The sequence below is a fragment of the Myotis lucifugus genome, unplaced genomic scaffold (assembly GCF_000147115.1).
Source record: "Myotis lucifugus unplaced genomic scaffold, Myoluc2.0 scaffold_19, whole genome shotgun sequence".
NCBI classification, from domain to species: Eukaryota; Metazoa; Chordata; class Mammalia; order Chiroptera; family Vespertilionidae; genus Myotis; species Myotis lucifugus.
The window spans coordinates 5,157,980-5,172,152 of record NW_005871067.1 but is presented as its reverse complement, the minus strand read 5'-3'; the positions used below and the strand labels follow the sequence as shown (position 1 = coordinate 5,172,152).

The 14,173-nt window shown below is 45.3% G+C and overlaps 1 protein-coding gene and 1 non-coding gene across 9 annotated transcripts in view; both read left to right on the top strand.

Moving 5' to 3' along the window:
- Positions 1 to 7,015: 7,015 nt before the first annotated feature.
- Positions 7,016 to 14,173, top strand: part of LATS2 (large tumor suppressor kinase 2) — an 82,459-nt gene continuing 75,301 nt past the window's right edge. For 2 of the 8 annotated variants that reach the window (XR_002828432.1, XM_023751188.1), the window contains exons 1-2: positions 7,017 to 7,408; positions 8,733 to 9,262. Coding sequence is in view for 5 of the 8 variants with exons in the window: in XM_023751188.1 (XP_023606956.1) it covers positions 8,927 to 9,262 (336 nt within the window). In the remaining 3 variants the exon portion in view is untranslated. Of the gene's footprint in view, positions 7,409 to 8,732; positions 9,263 to 14,173 lie in introns of those variants that run through there. The other 6 variants (XR_002828431.1, XM_006085509.3, XM_006085506.3 and 3 more) reach the window with 4 other exon arrangements.
- On the top strand, positions 9,924 to 10,030 carry LOC111825280. The gene has a single exon (XR_002828452.1). It is a non-coding gene; the product is annotated as a U6 spliceosomal RNA (small nuclear RNA).

The window sequence follows — 14,173 nt, the reverse complement described above, 5'->3', positions numbered from 1 at the left end:
CTTTAGACATTTTCTGAGGATAATGCCAGTGTTTTTCGGCATCAGAGTGACGTTTTTCCAGTAGCTGGTGTTCAGATACATCCTGTCGCAGGCGCCGCCTTCTTTCAAGATCAGACGCACGCTGCTCTGCAGACACTTTCTGTCGATAACGCCGGCATCTTTCGGCTGCAGAGCTATGTTGTATCAACAGTTCTTCTTTGGACATAGTCCCACCTCCCTACTGTCACGGTCTGAGATGCAGGTGAATGAGAATCCTGGCTATCAGGCTGCTGAGAGCTGTCTGACCAATGGCTGATTCTGGCTGATTCTGGGGGAGTGGGACTTCCTCCTCCCTGCTGTCAGTTTCCACAGCTATGATGAGGAAACTGGGGTGACAGAGGGAGCCACGCCCTCCAAGCCGCCCTTTCTCTCGCTCTGCTCTATGTCCAGAGGTCTCCTGTTCTGCCAAGTCCTCCAAACCTCCTGCTCTTTGCCAGCAAGGTCCCAGGAGCCCGCAGGCTTGGCTAGGTGCAGGCAGCCTCGGCTCCCTGCCCAGAGAAAGTCCTGGGACCCCGCGGGCATGTCTTGGCGCATCTCCTGGGGCTGGCGAAGGTCCTGGGGCCCACGGCCGTGGTTGCCGTCACTTCCTGGGGCACTTGACACTTGAATAAGCAAATTACCCGCCATCTTTGTCAAATAATTTGCATAGTCACTCGGATTGGCTTGTGGGCGTGGCTTGTGGGCATGGCTTGAGCGTAGTGGAGGGACGGTTAATTTGCATGTTTCTCTCTTATTATATAGGATTGCTAGCAGTATGGGAGAGCAGCAAGTCACTCACAAAAATCTGCTCTGCAGCCCCCCATAAGCCAGCTGCTTATATAGGGTAGGACAAAGATTACATGGGAAAGTAGGACATTACAGGCATGGGGAAGTAGACTATGCAGGCTGCGGTGGGCCTCCATTGTTTGGACAACAAGGTTGTTAATCTTTCCATGATAATAGGCAGGTCTTGAATGAGAATGAACCGAATTCCAAGGTTGACTCCCAGGTCCAAGGTTGACTCCCAGGTCTCGGGGGCATACAACTTCCAGCCAAGTTAGAATGTCCTTTCTTTAACCAGAACAAAGCAATCATGGTTAATCCAGTTAACTGCCAAGATATTTTTAATTTAATTTAAAAAGGTCCACCACTTGTGTCTATAGACGGTTATGGTGTACAAATGGTTAATAGAGCATGATTAATATTTCCCATAACCATAGCTAGTCCCCAGTATTATATTTTTACCCCTAACATTAGGGTTGAGAATTAAATGTTTGATCAAATTTTTAATTTGCTAATTTTATATGGTCCTTGAATTATGTTATAAATATCTAAATGGCCTTTGGCAGAAAAAAGATTCCCCACTCCTGATTTATTAGGAACAAGTCAGAAATTTGAAAGGGCGAGGGCTACGCCCTCCATCTTGCCCCAGGGTAAGGGCTACGCCCTCCATCTTACCCTGGATCCTCCATTTTTTGGGCAGCCATGTGCTCGGCAAGGCTTCTTCCCGGAAGCCCAAGCCTCTGCTAGCCACACCCAGGACTTCTTTAACCAATGACAATCAAGGGAAGTGCGCGCCATAGACCACATCCTGTGTAACAAGACACCGACTTGCGCCTGGCCAATCGGCAGGGCCCACAGTCCTTTCTCCTCCCCTTACTCCAACCCCCCTATAAAACCTCTCTACACACAGAGTTCTTTCTCTCTGCCGCTTGCCGCTGCGTCGGTGAGTGTGGTCGGGGAGCCGAGCTAGCTCGAATAAAGACTCTTTGCTTTTGCATCGGACTCGGCTGGCTCCCTGGTGGTCTTTTGGGGATCTTGAAATCTGGGCATAACATTTGGGGGCTCGTCCGGGATCCCCAAGACCCTCGAGGGACCCCCGATCCGGAGAGTCTGACTGACCGTGGTAAGTGTCTGTGTGTTGTGTATTCTGTTCTGTGTGTTATATGTTCTGTCCTGTGTGAGCTCACTTCTGGAATTCTGTAGTGCCCGAAGCGGTCTAGGTGGACGCACTGCTGAAGGACCACGGGCGGGGAGAGTTGGAAGACGTTTCGCTCCCCAGGAGGGATGCGTATTCCCCTCACGAGGGACGTGTATTCCCCTCACGTATTTGAGACGAGGCGGGTCGCTCCCGCCGGTTTGGCGTAAGGCCATCGTCTAGTTGCTTCCATGGAGTTGGAAGGCTGTTCTTTGGGGCCCTCTGTTTGTCTGTGTCTGTGTTTTTCTGTTTTCTGTGGACTTACTGGACGGACGTTATGGGACAGACTCAGACTGCTCCTTTGGGTATTGTGATTGATCATTTCAAGGAGATTGGGGGAGGCTGTAGAGCTCCCTCAGGAGTTGGGAAGTTGTTATTGTTTAAACTCTGAATGAATGTCTGGTGAAAGTGTGCCAGTGTGGAGGGAGGGGGCCTGCCCTCTCCCCTCCTTTGTGTGGCTCCACGACTTCGGTCAGGCGGGCATCTGAGTGAGGATCTGTGAAAACAGGTCACCCCCTCCCCAAGTAAATGCGTCTGGGATTTCTGTGCACGTGTAAAGAGAAAAGCTGGCTTAAAACTAATGCGCGCACTGTCCGATTTTGGATAGAGTTTTGAGCTGGAATCTCTTTGCCAATGTGCAGGATGGAGCCCAAGACTGATTATTTACCCAAAGAAAAAAAATATGCTAGCTAGATTCTAGCAGAAAGATTGGCATTTCCATAATAAAGAACACTTTTTAAAGGTTGTTCCAAGGTAAAAAAAAAAACTGGTCCTTTGTTAATTAAGAAGGCTTTTCTTAATGGAGGAAGGGGATAGTCCCCTCCCGCCTGTAGCAAAATCTTAAAGAATGTGGTCAATTTACATCTGAAAAGACCAGGTAGGCCAGAACCTGTTTTGCAAGGCTCAAATGTGGTTTTCCAGAGCCGCTTGAAAGTAAAAATTAAAGTTTACTCTAATTTGCCTCATGAAAAATCTAGAGAACAGAATTAAATCTGTTGGTTGAGTATTGAGAAATGCTGAATATTTAACTTGCCAGCTAAAAGTTCAAGGTTCGGATTAAATCAGGAAAAATTATGTAGTTGTGGTAGCTAAATGCCTTTGCTTATTGGTCTGACAAAAACCAGTTTAAATTTAATTGATATTCTTTAAGATAATTATAAAAGGTATAAACAGCTAATGAGATTTCAGTTTGTCTGCAATATAATATTGGCCATCTATCTTTTAGGGATTTTGGTTTGCTCTTCCCTTGTTTATTGTGAGAATGAGGAAATCATCTTTTCTGTCAGAGAACAGTTTAGACAGCCACCATTTTGGGCTGCGTGACTTGGCAGCCGCCATGTTGGCCGCATGGCTTGCCGTGCCCCTGGGGGCCGCCATCTTGAAACAGCAAAGGCCCCTCCCTCTGACTTAGCCAATCACAAAAGGAATGTCTGCTCACTGAGGCAGGTTGGAATTTCAGGGGTGGAGCTATAAGGCAAAGTTTTACTACAGAAATGTGGATGGGGCAGAAAGTGTGCTTGCCTCGTGGATTTATTTAGTACTATTTTAAAAAAGATATTTTTAATAATTAATCAGCAATCACGGTCTTAATATAATTTCAGTGATATGATAGACCAATGTTTCTGAGCAGTTGGCTTTATAAGGGCCGACAATAGTAAATCTAGAAAACCCTGCTTTCCTTAAACTAAGGACAATTAAAGGTTATATGTTCCCTCCCTAAACAGAAGTTAAGTAGCTTATGTCAAAGTCTTTAAAAGGGACTGATAGCAGTAATATGATAACAATTATTTCAGATAAAACATGAAAGGATTTATTCCCTTCCACTGTGTGGAAGGCCCCCTGGGAAGGCACTTAAGCATTCTGTATTGACCTCTCTTGACCTTTTTTGCCAAGAGGATTCCAATTGTCTACAGCTGTCATCTGAGCTCTCCGTTCAAGCTGAGATCATGAAAAGCTGGTACCATGGATCTGTCTCTTGCCCAATGGCGTAAGCTGGGCCCTCTCTGGAGAAGAAACCTGGGTTCCCCATGATCAATGCCGGGGCCCCGCCAGCAGGTGAGGGGATCCAAAGGCAGTTGCTGGGCATGGAGGCCAGAGGGACATAGGTTAACAAGGAGACAGAACTGAACCTCACATCACCCTACTTGGCCCAGAGGATGGCTGGTAGTCAATGACGGGTATGACCCCTCAGGGAGGGGCGACCTAAGACAGGCACAGTCGGGGAGCCAGTGGGAGAGAACTTGGGGTTCAACAGAGGTGGGGCACAGATCCTCACCCCCCCAATTGTGCAGGGGCTTGAACACTCGCCCCTTCTGAGGAAGGTCTCCTGTCCCCATGGCTGCTTCTTGCTTCCCATGCCCAGCCCAGATCAGGAACCAAATAACAGAAAGAGATTTGGTCCCGCTGAAATCAGAATCCAGATAAACGGAGGTTTGGCTAACAGACCCTATGTCTAAATCTAGCCTAACAACAGGAATGTTCAGAGCCTTCATAAGGATGTAAATTAAAATTATTGTTAGAGTGTTAAGTTTGACAGTAAAATAGTTGTCAAGTTCTCAAATTAATTAAATTTGGCTAACTTGAAATAGGTAATTATTCAAAAGGTATTAACCAAAATTTTCATTTCGTGGTAAGCTGCTGGAAGACATCTTACCCAGGTATGGTTTTTCTGCTATGATAGGATCTGACAACGGACCAGCCTTTATTTCACAGGTAACGCAGGTAGTAGCCAGGGCTATTGGGGCAAATTGGAAATTCTTATAGGCCCCAGAGTTCAGGGCAGGTAGAAAGGATGAACAGAACTCTAAAGGAGACCCTTACCAAATTAACCATGAAGGCTGGCGGGGACTGGGTGGCTCTCCCACCGTATGCCCTTTACCGGGTAAGGAACTCCCCTTACACCCTGGGCTTTACTCCCTATGAAATCATGTTTGGCAGGCCACCCCCTATCATTCCTAACCCTGCCTGTGACTGTGTTTTGTTTGACTTGCTGTTTTCAATTGTTTGTTGGAATCCTCATGGAGGACGTGGCCTGGTCTTTCCCTTCCTCCCTCCTCCTGATTCTGAGAGCGTCTATAGCTGGATTTCAGGTGAGCTCCAGGCTTTCTGTCTGCAGGAGACCTCCTTATGCATCCGTTGTCTTTCCAGGCCGACTAGGAATCATATTTCCCCACAGGTCGGACCCCAGCGTCCGGGAGGGAGGACTCTATGGGAGCAGTCTGTAGTTTTCTTTGAAACTCCCATTGCTTAAAGGGAGACAAGCAACCGGCCTGGGCTGAGACAAGGGGGGCAGGGGTGTTAGCAGTTATGTTACCAGCTGCAGACCGCTAGAAAAGCGGAGGAGGAACAAAGCTGAAGTCACAACACCGCCCAGCTCCTGAACCACCTGCTTGAGTCCATGCCACTGCGAGAGGGCAGCAGCTTCTGGGATTTGCTGGGGGACGCTCTGGCTGGGCCCCCGGGAGACCCTAGGCGAAGCAGCTGGCTCGCAAGGGGGGCTGATGTCCCCTTCCGGTGCGCTCCCTTGGAGGAGGCCTGGTTGCTGCTCTGCCACAAAGGGAACTGGTGGAAAGGCAGGAGAGCGGAGCACTGTGGCTGATGGGCAGGGTTAACAAAGGGACACTCTCCCTGGACATGGAAGCCATTGGGACTTTGAAGTTCTCCAAGAGAGGAGGAGTCTGACTCAGAGACTGGCCGAAACCTCGTTGGGTTAGGAGAACCGGAGGCTGAATGTTGAGCTTGTAGACTGCAGTTTGCTGGGCAGAGATCCAAGCCCAGTTGCATAGGGGTTGAGCTACCTGTGTGCAGCAAAACAACTTTCTCCCATGCCAGAATACATTTTAAGGAAATTGGACAGACTGTGTTTGCCGCTAGAAAGAAAAACTGGCCACAGTGCACAGCCCTGACAGTGACCTGCAGAAAACTGTATACATCTTCATGGACATAGCTCCAAAGAGACAAGGACAATTTTTCCTTATATAGGAAGGTCAAGAGTAGACTTTAGTCACCTCCCTAAAATGTTTGTATAGCCCTACCATATCTCATGTTTAGTAACAGAATATGTTATATTGACCTTTGATTCTCTTGCAGGTTTGAATGTAAGTTGGCTATCCTGGAAGGGGACTATGTGGGGTGTCTAGCTGCCAAGAGGGCAGGGGCCCAACTGGGCAGGGAAGAGTGCCCATCAGGTTTTAGTCTCTGTTGAAAGACAGTTGACGGTTGGCAGCCTATATACTGTCTTGCAGGCCTGCGTGACCATGCCCATGTCAGGGGTAGTACAAACCTCAACTGTAGAAAGCTGGGAAAGGCCTGTTTGGAATAGAAGGTCTGAGGCATGGTTATGCATAGAAAGAAGGTTTAATGCCAACAGTTACTGTTTTGTTATAACTCTGAAGAATCCATGAAAAGGGATTGGCAAGGAAAATCAGAAAATCTTAGAGCAGATCAGTATGTTTTTCTCCTTATGTAATTCCTCTGAAATTTGGCAATGCTAAATAAGTCATGGCAATACATTTCTTTGCATAGATTCAATAAGACTGGTTCCTAATAGTGGTTTAAAACTTTGACTGGAGTATCATGTTTTAAAGAGCCCTGTCTGAGCTCTAAAGACTTAAAGCCAGTAAGAATGCCACGAAGAAAGCCTAGTATCCTGCTTGGGAGCCCTGAAGATGGCTGGCGCTGGAGCGTCAGGCCCATGCCCTACCATCACTGGCGGTTGGTCAGAGTAGAAGGGGAGCAATAAGGATGCCTCTGCATCCCTGCGGAACCCCCACTCACTCTGGGCCGCAACGAGTAGGAGGGCTACTGAGATGGGCCTTAAAGCCTGGAGCATGGGCTCAGGTGGAGTTGCTACAGGTGAGGGATTCACCTAACTCAGCAGATACTGCAGGCAGGCCTGATGGCAGCTGGATGGCTTGGCTTCCTGGCCCTACGGGGCACATTAAAATTCAATCATGAAATTCCAGCCAAGGTAGTCAGTTACCATTCTTGTTGTGTTTATGCAAACATCAGGCCAAATTGAATACAGTAGATAAATTAGTCTTGATTTGACTTTTTGATAGCTATAGAGGAATTTTAAGAAGAAAAATCCTATTTCAATAGAAGTTGTTAAAGCTAAAATGGTTTCTTTCCCTTCCACCAGACCATTTGTTATAGTTTGTCTCTGCCAGGTCACAAGCCCAGCTCCTTCTGTGCCCAGGACAGCAGGGAGCCTGAGTGGAAGATGACCTCTAACCAGACACATCCGCTGCAGATCACCCTCAAGAAGACAGAGGACCTCGCCGGACCCCTTGTAATCCTCCTAATGCTGTGGACTTCCGGCCCTTGACTAGTCCGCCTCATGATTGAGCCGGAAGTTCCAAGACAAAGGGAGGAATGAAAGGGCGAGGGCTACGCCCTCCATCTTGCCCCAGGGTAAGGGCTACGCCCTCCATCTTACCCTGGATCCTCCATTTTTTGGGCAGCCATGTGCTCGGCAAGGCTTCTTCCTGGAAGCCCAAGCCTCTGCTAGCCACACCCAGGACTTCTTTAACCAATGACAATCAAGGGAAGTGCGCGCCATAGACCACATCCTGTGTAACAAGACACCGACTTGCGCCTGGCCAATCGGCAGGGCCCACAGTCCTTTCTCCTCCCCTTACTCCAACCCCCCTATAAAACCTCTCTACACACAGAGTTCTCTCTCTCTGCCGCTTGCCGCTGCGTCGGTGAATGTGATCGGGGAGCCGAGCTAGCTCGAATAAAGACTCTTTGCTTTTGCATCGGACTCGGCTGGCTCCCTGGTGGTCTTTTGGGGATCTTGAAATCTGGGCATAACAAAATTCAAGACCTGTGTAAGAAAGTTTTACCCAGATACTCAAGCTGTGGATTTAGAAATGAAATATATAACAATGAAGTGTTCTTGCCTTGAGTTGAATATTTATTAGTATCAATTTGTGGAGATTGGGAGATTGGCTTTACAGGAAATATCTTGGGACAGCCCTGGATATCACATGCTCTAACTGGAGTCAGACAGCTTTGTAATTTCTGAGAGGTGATGGTGATAGGGAATTTTTGGACTGGAACCTGGATTCTTTGTTCGCCGGAGTCGAAGAATGAATCCACGGACAGAAGGTGGTATAGCAAAGGTGGAAATTTATTAAAGAACAAGTACAGACTCCCACGTGGGGAAAGGGAAAGATTCTCACAGCACAGACTCCCACGTGGGAGAGGGAAAGAGTCACACAGACTTTCTGTTTCCATGGTTTATAAAGGCTGCAGTTCCTGTGTCCTGATATCCCCTCTGATTGGTCAATATTCCCTTTTGAATTGGTTACTATAGTAACTCCTGAGGCCATCTTCCCTCATTGTCCTCTCATTCCTTCTGGGCTTTCTTCCTCCTTTTTTATTTTGTAAATATAGACCTCTTGGCTACTCCCATCTTATGTAGATATAGCTGTTGCCTCTCCCTTGTATTATGGAGATGTACCTGTTACTGCTTCCTTGTCTTACGGAAATATAACTGCACCTGGCTTCCTTGTGTTATGGAAATGTACCTTCTTCCAGTCTGTAGCCCTGTGCTTTCTCCATGGACTCCAGTTCTAAAAATTCCCTAAGCCTGCCTATATTCCCCTAAAATTCCTATGTCAATGGTTTCTTTCTTGATCTTTCCAAGTGGAATATTTTCAAGATGATTGTCCATTTCTGAAAAGTGTTATGTGAAAACCACAAATGAACATTGTCTTCCCATCTTTTTCAGATAGTGATGATCTTCAAATTGAAGGCTCTGGAAACTTTTGGTTCTCTATAGGAACTACAAAAATTGAAGGAAAGAAAATGTTTTAAAGGAAATTGTTTTGAAACTATGTTTACAACTAACTGATACTGTTCAGTTTTTAAAAATAAAACCCTTTAAGAAGATTGTACTTATGGTAAGAAGAAACTGGACTTAAAATGAGGCCAAAGACTTTTCCTGCCACGACTTACTCTGGAAACAGTCGGCAACGACTGCAGGAGATTCGTGAGGGGTTGAAGCAGCCCTCGAAGTCTTCCACTCACGGGCCACCTGTGGGACCAAGCGACACTTCCCTGGACACCAACGTCCTGGGGGGCAAGGATATTGCCCGTCAGCAGCAGCCAAGAACTGCCCCAAAGTTTGGCCCGTACCAGAAAGCCCTGAGGGAGATCCGATACTCCTTGTTGCCTTTCGCCAACGAATCAGGTCCCCCGGTCTCTGCAGAAGTGAACCGACAGATGCTGCAGGAGCTGGTGAACGCTGGCTGTGACCAGGTGGGTGAGATCCCAGGGGCTGTGTGGCCATCACAGTAAGGGTTCCTCATAAAGGTGCTTTGAGTGGTTCACTATTCAGAGAAGGGTTTCCAAGTTATCCAAATTAGACCCTTTCTCTCCAAAAGGGTCTTCTCCCTCCCCCCCCCCCAAAGGGTCTTTTTAGCTGCTTTTCCTATTCAGGCAAGATCCAGAAGTTTCTGAATTGGGCCACGTGTGTGTCCTGTTTTGTCCTTGAGAAGGGCTCTCACATGGAGCTCTTTCTGTGGGGTTTAGTTGGGCTTATTCTGAACTGTCATAGGGAAGAGGAGAATGGTTTCCCTTATCTTGTTTTTGGTTTGTGCAAAAGGGGAAGCTTGATTAACACAAATTGGCAATCCTTGACTGTTTTCTGCTATTTAAAAAACAGTTGATATGCCATTATAGGAGATGCAACTATATTACATCTAACTTCGCATATTAAGAGAAAGACTAGAGAAATCTTTGAAATGGTGGCAACACAGGCTGATTTCTCAGTTGCTTAAGAATAAGAAACACATTAGTGGAGGTGGTACTGATCATGCATAAATACACAATTTATATCTATACCTTTATGATACTGTTAGCAGTTCACAAAGCTAAATAAAACCCAGGTTGAGGGGCAGGGCCATATAAAATGGAACCAGTGATCACTTCAACAGCACGTATACTAAAATTAGAATGAAATAGAGAAGATTAGCATGGCCCCTGCACAAGGATGACATGCAAATTCGTGAAAAAAATTCCATTTTTTTCTTTTTCTTTTAAATATATTTTTATTGATTTTTAGAGAGGAAGGGAAAGGGAGAGAGATAAGAAACATCAATGATGATGTTACAGAAGACCAAAGAAATACCAAGCACGCTTCCTAGAGAAAGGGAGGGACCCCATTTATTAACACTAGTGGATTCCGGGAATAATTTCCAAATCAGAGTGAAGAAACACACAGAGGGCTTCACTTTTTATAACCTTCTGGGGTCTTTGTCTTGCAGATATGGTTCCGCCCCCTTTCGTGGGCTTACAGGAAGGCCCCCAGGTGTTGGGGGTCCCCAGGCCATATCTGATGATCTGTCCTGAGGCTAGCGATAACGACCTTCCTCCCCTCCCCCAGGGCAGTGCATTGTTCACAGTTTCCATGGCCTGACACGCCTTTCAAGACCAGTTTCCTCCTCAGTGAGAGAGAATCATTGGCTGCCTCCTGCATGCCCCCTACTGGGGATAGAGCCAGCAACTTGGGCATGTGCCCTGGCCAGGAATTGAACAGAGACCTGGTTCACAGGTCAATGCTTAACCACTGAGCCATGCCAGCGGGCAGAAGTGTTCCATATTTTTATTGGTGATTACAAAGTAGTCTCAGGGATGTAAAGTATAGCATAGGGAATAGGTGCTAGGTGGGTACTAGAAATGTTGTGCGGGAGGGACGGACACTTTCTAAAGTATATGATTGTCTAACCATTATACTGTGCAACTGAAACTAATACAATATTGAAAATAATATTGAAAGCAAGCTGTAATTGAAAAATAAAAATAAAACACATATACAAATAAAATGGAACCAGTGTTGAGCCAAGGTAAAAATGTAATTAGTAAAATGTAACTAGTAAAAATGTAGTTCCTTTATAAAATGACTACTAAAAGCAAGTCCTTAATTACCATCTGTCGTTGTTGTATCACAAATCAGTGAGCTGGACAAGACACCTAATGAGCCAATTAGTTAGGAGTCATCTTTATTGCGTGCAGGTTCAGAGCAGATTACCTCTGTCAAATTCTGAACAAACACAGGAGGGAGTATTTCCTTTTTATATCCTTCTAGTTCTTTGTGTAAAACAGCTTGTAATCTTGAGTACATATTGTATCTAATCAAACACCTGTCATATCTATACAGACAACTTGTAACTTTGAGTACCATATCATATCTATACAGACACCTGTAACCTTGGATGAACAAACACTTGGCAAATATGTGAATTAATATCAGTATCAGTGTGTCAGCCCCTTTAGATGGCTAGCTTGCAAGGTCAGACAGTTAAGTTTATCTTTTCTATTCAAACAAAAAAACAAAGTTATTTTATAGTCTAAAAATAACAGAGTTGACCTACAGAATAAGAGAATGTCTAAGAATAACAGAGTAGTTCAAACAGCAGTTTCAAACAGCAGTTTTCCAAAGGAGGGATTACTGTGCTTCATCATCTGAAAAGTCACAGTTGCATGAATTTGGAAATAACTTAGGTATTTTTGCTGCCTTGGAAAATTATGATTTCATGATCTAAGCACATCAGGATGGCTTCAGCACTTTTGGTTTCTTAGAAATATTCTGAGTATGCACTCCTGGCATCACAGTCACAGGAAAAGGCTAACTGCCCTCTGTTATGTCCCAAAGTAATCTCAACCCTCCTGTTGCAGTTTATCACTATAGAACTTACCTAGAGAATTTACATTTTTCTGATGTTATGTTCATGAAATGAACCACGTATTTTGTAGGGCCTTCCTTGACACTTTGGGATATACTGCGACTAACTTGTGTATAGAGAGCATTGTTACGTTGAGAGTTGCTTTTATGAAGCCCAGGGTCATGAATGATGTAGTGTGGAGTATTCCAGCAGTGGAAGCTGACAGCAAAGGCATGACCTTTCTCATTCTGAATATATGAAGTTAGATATGCTGTCAGGTACTGCCCCTGCTGGACTGACATTTCTGAGACTTGCAACACAACAGTAAAGCTAAAACTCTTCTCCTGCAAATCACTTGCTAACAAAAGAGGTACTCAGAGCTGGGTATTCTTTGCAGTTGTGTTTCAGCTCTGACAAAAAGAAACAACTCAAACAAATAATCAAAAATACAGGTGGGATCTCATTGTGGTAAAATCCATTAGTGATGATTACAGTGCAAGAAAGAAAGCTGGTGTTGTTTCCAATACAGTTAAATACAAATACAGTTAAATTGAGGATCACGACACCAGTAAAGTTCCCATAATCATTTAATTTATGTTAATTGATAGTAGAAAAGACTCCGTTTACCATATTTTAATACTCTTGAAATAATTCAGTCAGTTGGGTGTATAGTGTTACTTTATAAAACTTAAAATAGCTGTGCCTTCACAGTTATCCTCCAACTCAGACTCTTTTTTGATTCAATAGAGGTTGCATTTGCTTTCAGAGAATTCTAGTCAGAAAGTCACTCACTCTGTGAACCCAGATAATGTGAGAGGAAAAGATCAGCAGCACCTCTAAAGCAGTATATACTAGTATCTTGAATAAAGCAGATTGTTCCAATTCCAATATAATAGGTACAGGGAATTCCTATTATTGGAGCTTTTCCCCTTTGTCTTCCATTGTAGTGCCTTTTAATTGAGGTGGTTTTGCTCTCTTGTAGTTTGAGTCTAAGTAATATTTTAAACCTTATATAGCAACTAGAGGCCCGATGCACGAAATTTGTGCAAGAGTAGGCCTTCCCCTGGCTGCCCGCACCTGCTTCCCTTATGGCACTTGGAATCCGGGCTTCCCTCCAGCCGCTGGCAGGCACCTGGGACCTGGGTTTCCCTCACAGCCCCAGCTTCGTCCGGAAGGTCGTCTGGAAGGACATCCTGTCTAATTAGCATATTATGCTTTTATTATTATAGATGGACTCTGTGTTTTCCTCATTATAGGTGTTTAGTGGTGATGCACACTTTCATATGCTGTATTCTGTCTGTTGCACATGCATACATACAAACACACTTTTCCATTTTATTTGGACTAAGACTTATTGAATATATTTGAGTGTTTATAGATGAGTATTTTTTTAAAAATTTTTACAATGAAAATTATGTAAGAAAAATACATGATTCCTAAGCATATAGCTCAGGGACTTCTTTACCCAGCAAATTACACCTATGTAACTAGCAGGTATGGGTATATTTTAAAATAGCAATTTCTGGAAAAGTAAAGGACTTTATAAGTATTTTCTATGTAATGACATAATGTAGATGTCAAATGATACAATGTTCATAAACGTTTTGCACATAAATTACTAAAGACATGAAAATTTTTGTGGGGAAAAAAAACAAGGCCAATAGACTAATCCTTAAGGAAGGAGCTGTTATTTAAATATAGATGTAAGGAAGTGGAAAGATAAGTATTTTGGTTAGAGTATCATTGGACACTTTAATTACTGGAATAAATAATAACTTCTATTTAGCTTTTACTTTTTATTTTATTTACTAGGGACCCAGTGCACAAATTCGTGCAGCTTGAAAGGAACTGTGGGCTGCAAGGCTGCGGTAGGCACAGGGGCAGGTCCTGGCCCATCCTCCGTGCCCCTGCCCAGCCACTTCTGCCACAGCTCCTGGTCCCCTGTCTGCCAGCAGCCCCGTTCCTGCCACTGCTGCCATTGCTCCCATGCACTGACGGTGCTGGCCCCACTTGCACCCGCTGACGGCGTGAAGCGATTGGAGCCGGCGCCAGCAGTGGGTGTGAGTGGGGCCGGGGCCGGCAGCGGGTGTGAGCGCTGGGCAGGACTGCGGTGTGCAGGAGCAAAGAATTTTCAGTGACCACAGAGGCTCGCCCTGATGACACCGACTGGTGCCCCACCTTGGTCTGGTGCCCCCTCTCAACTGCTCCACCATCCTGCTGAGGCTAATGCCTGACATGTTCCGCACACGGCCCCTGGTGTTCAGTGCACGTCATAGTGACAGGTTATTTAGTTCGGTTGTTCCGCTGTTCGGTCTATTTGCATATTAGCCTTTTATTATATAGGATTTTTATCTTTTATTGATTTTGGAGAGAGGAAGGGAGAGAGGGAAACATATATTTGTTGTTCCACTTTATTTATGTCCTAGAGGCCCGGTGCACAAATTCGTGCATGGGTGGGGGTCCCTTGGCCTGGCTGGTGATCGAGGCCTATCGGGGGGGGGGGGGG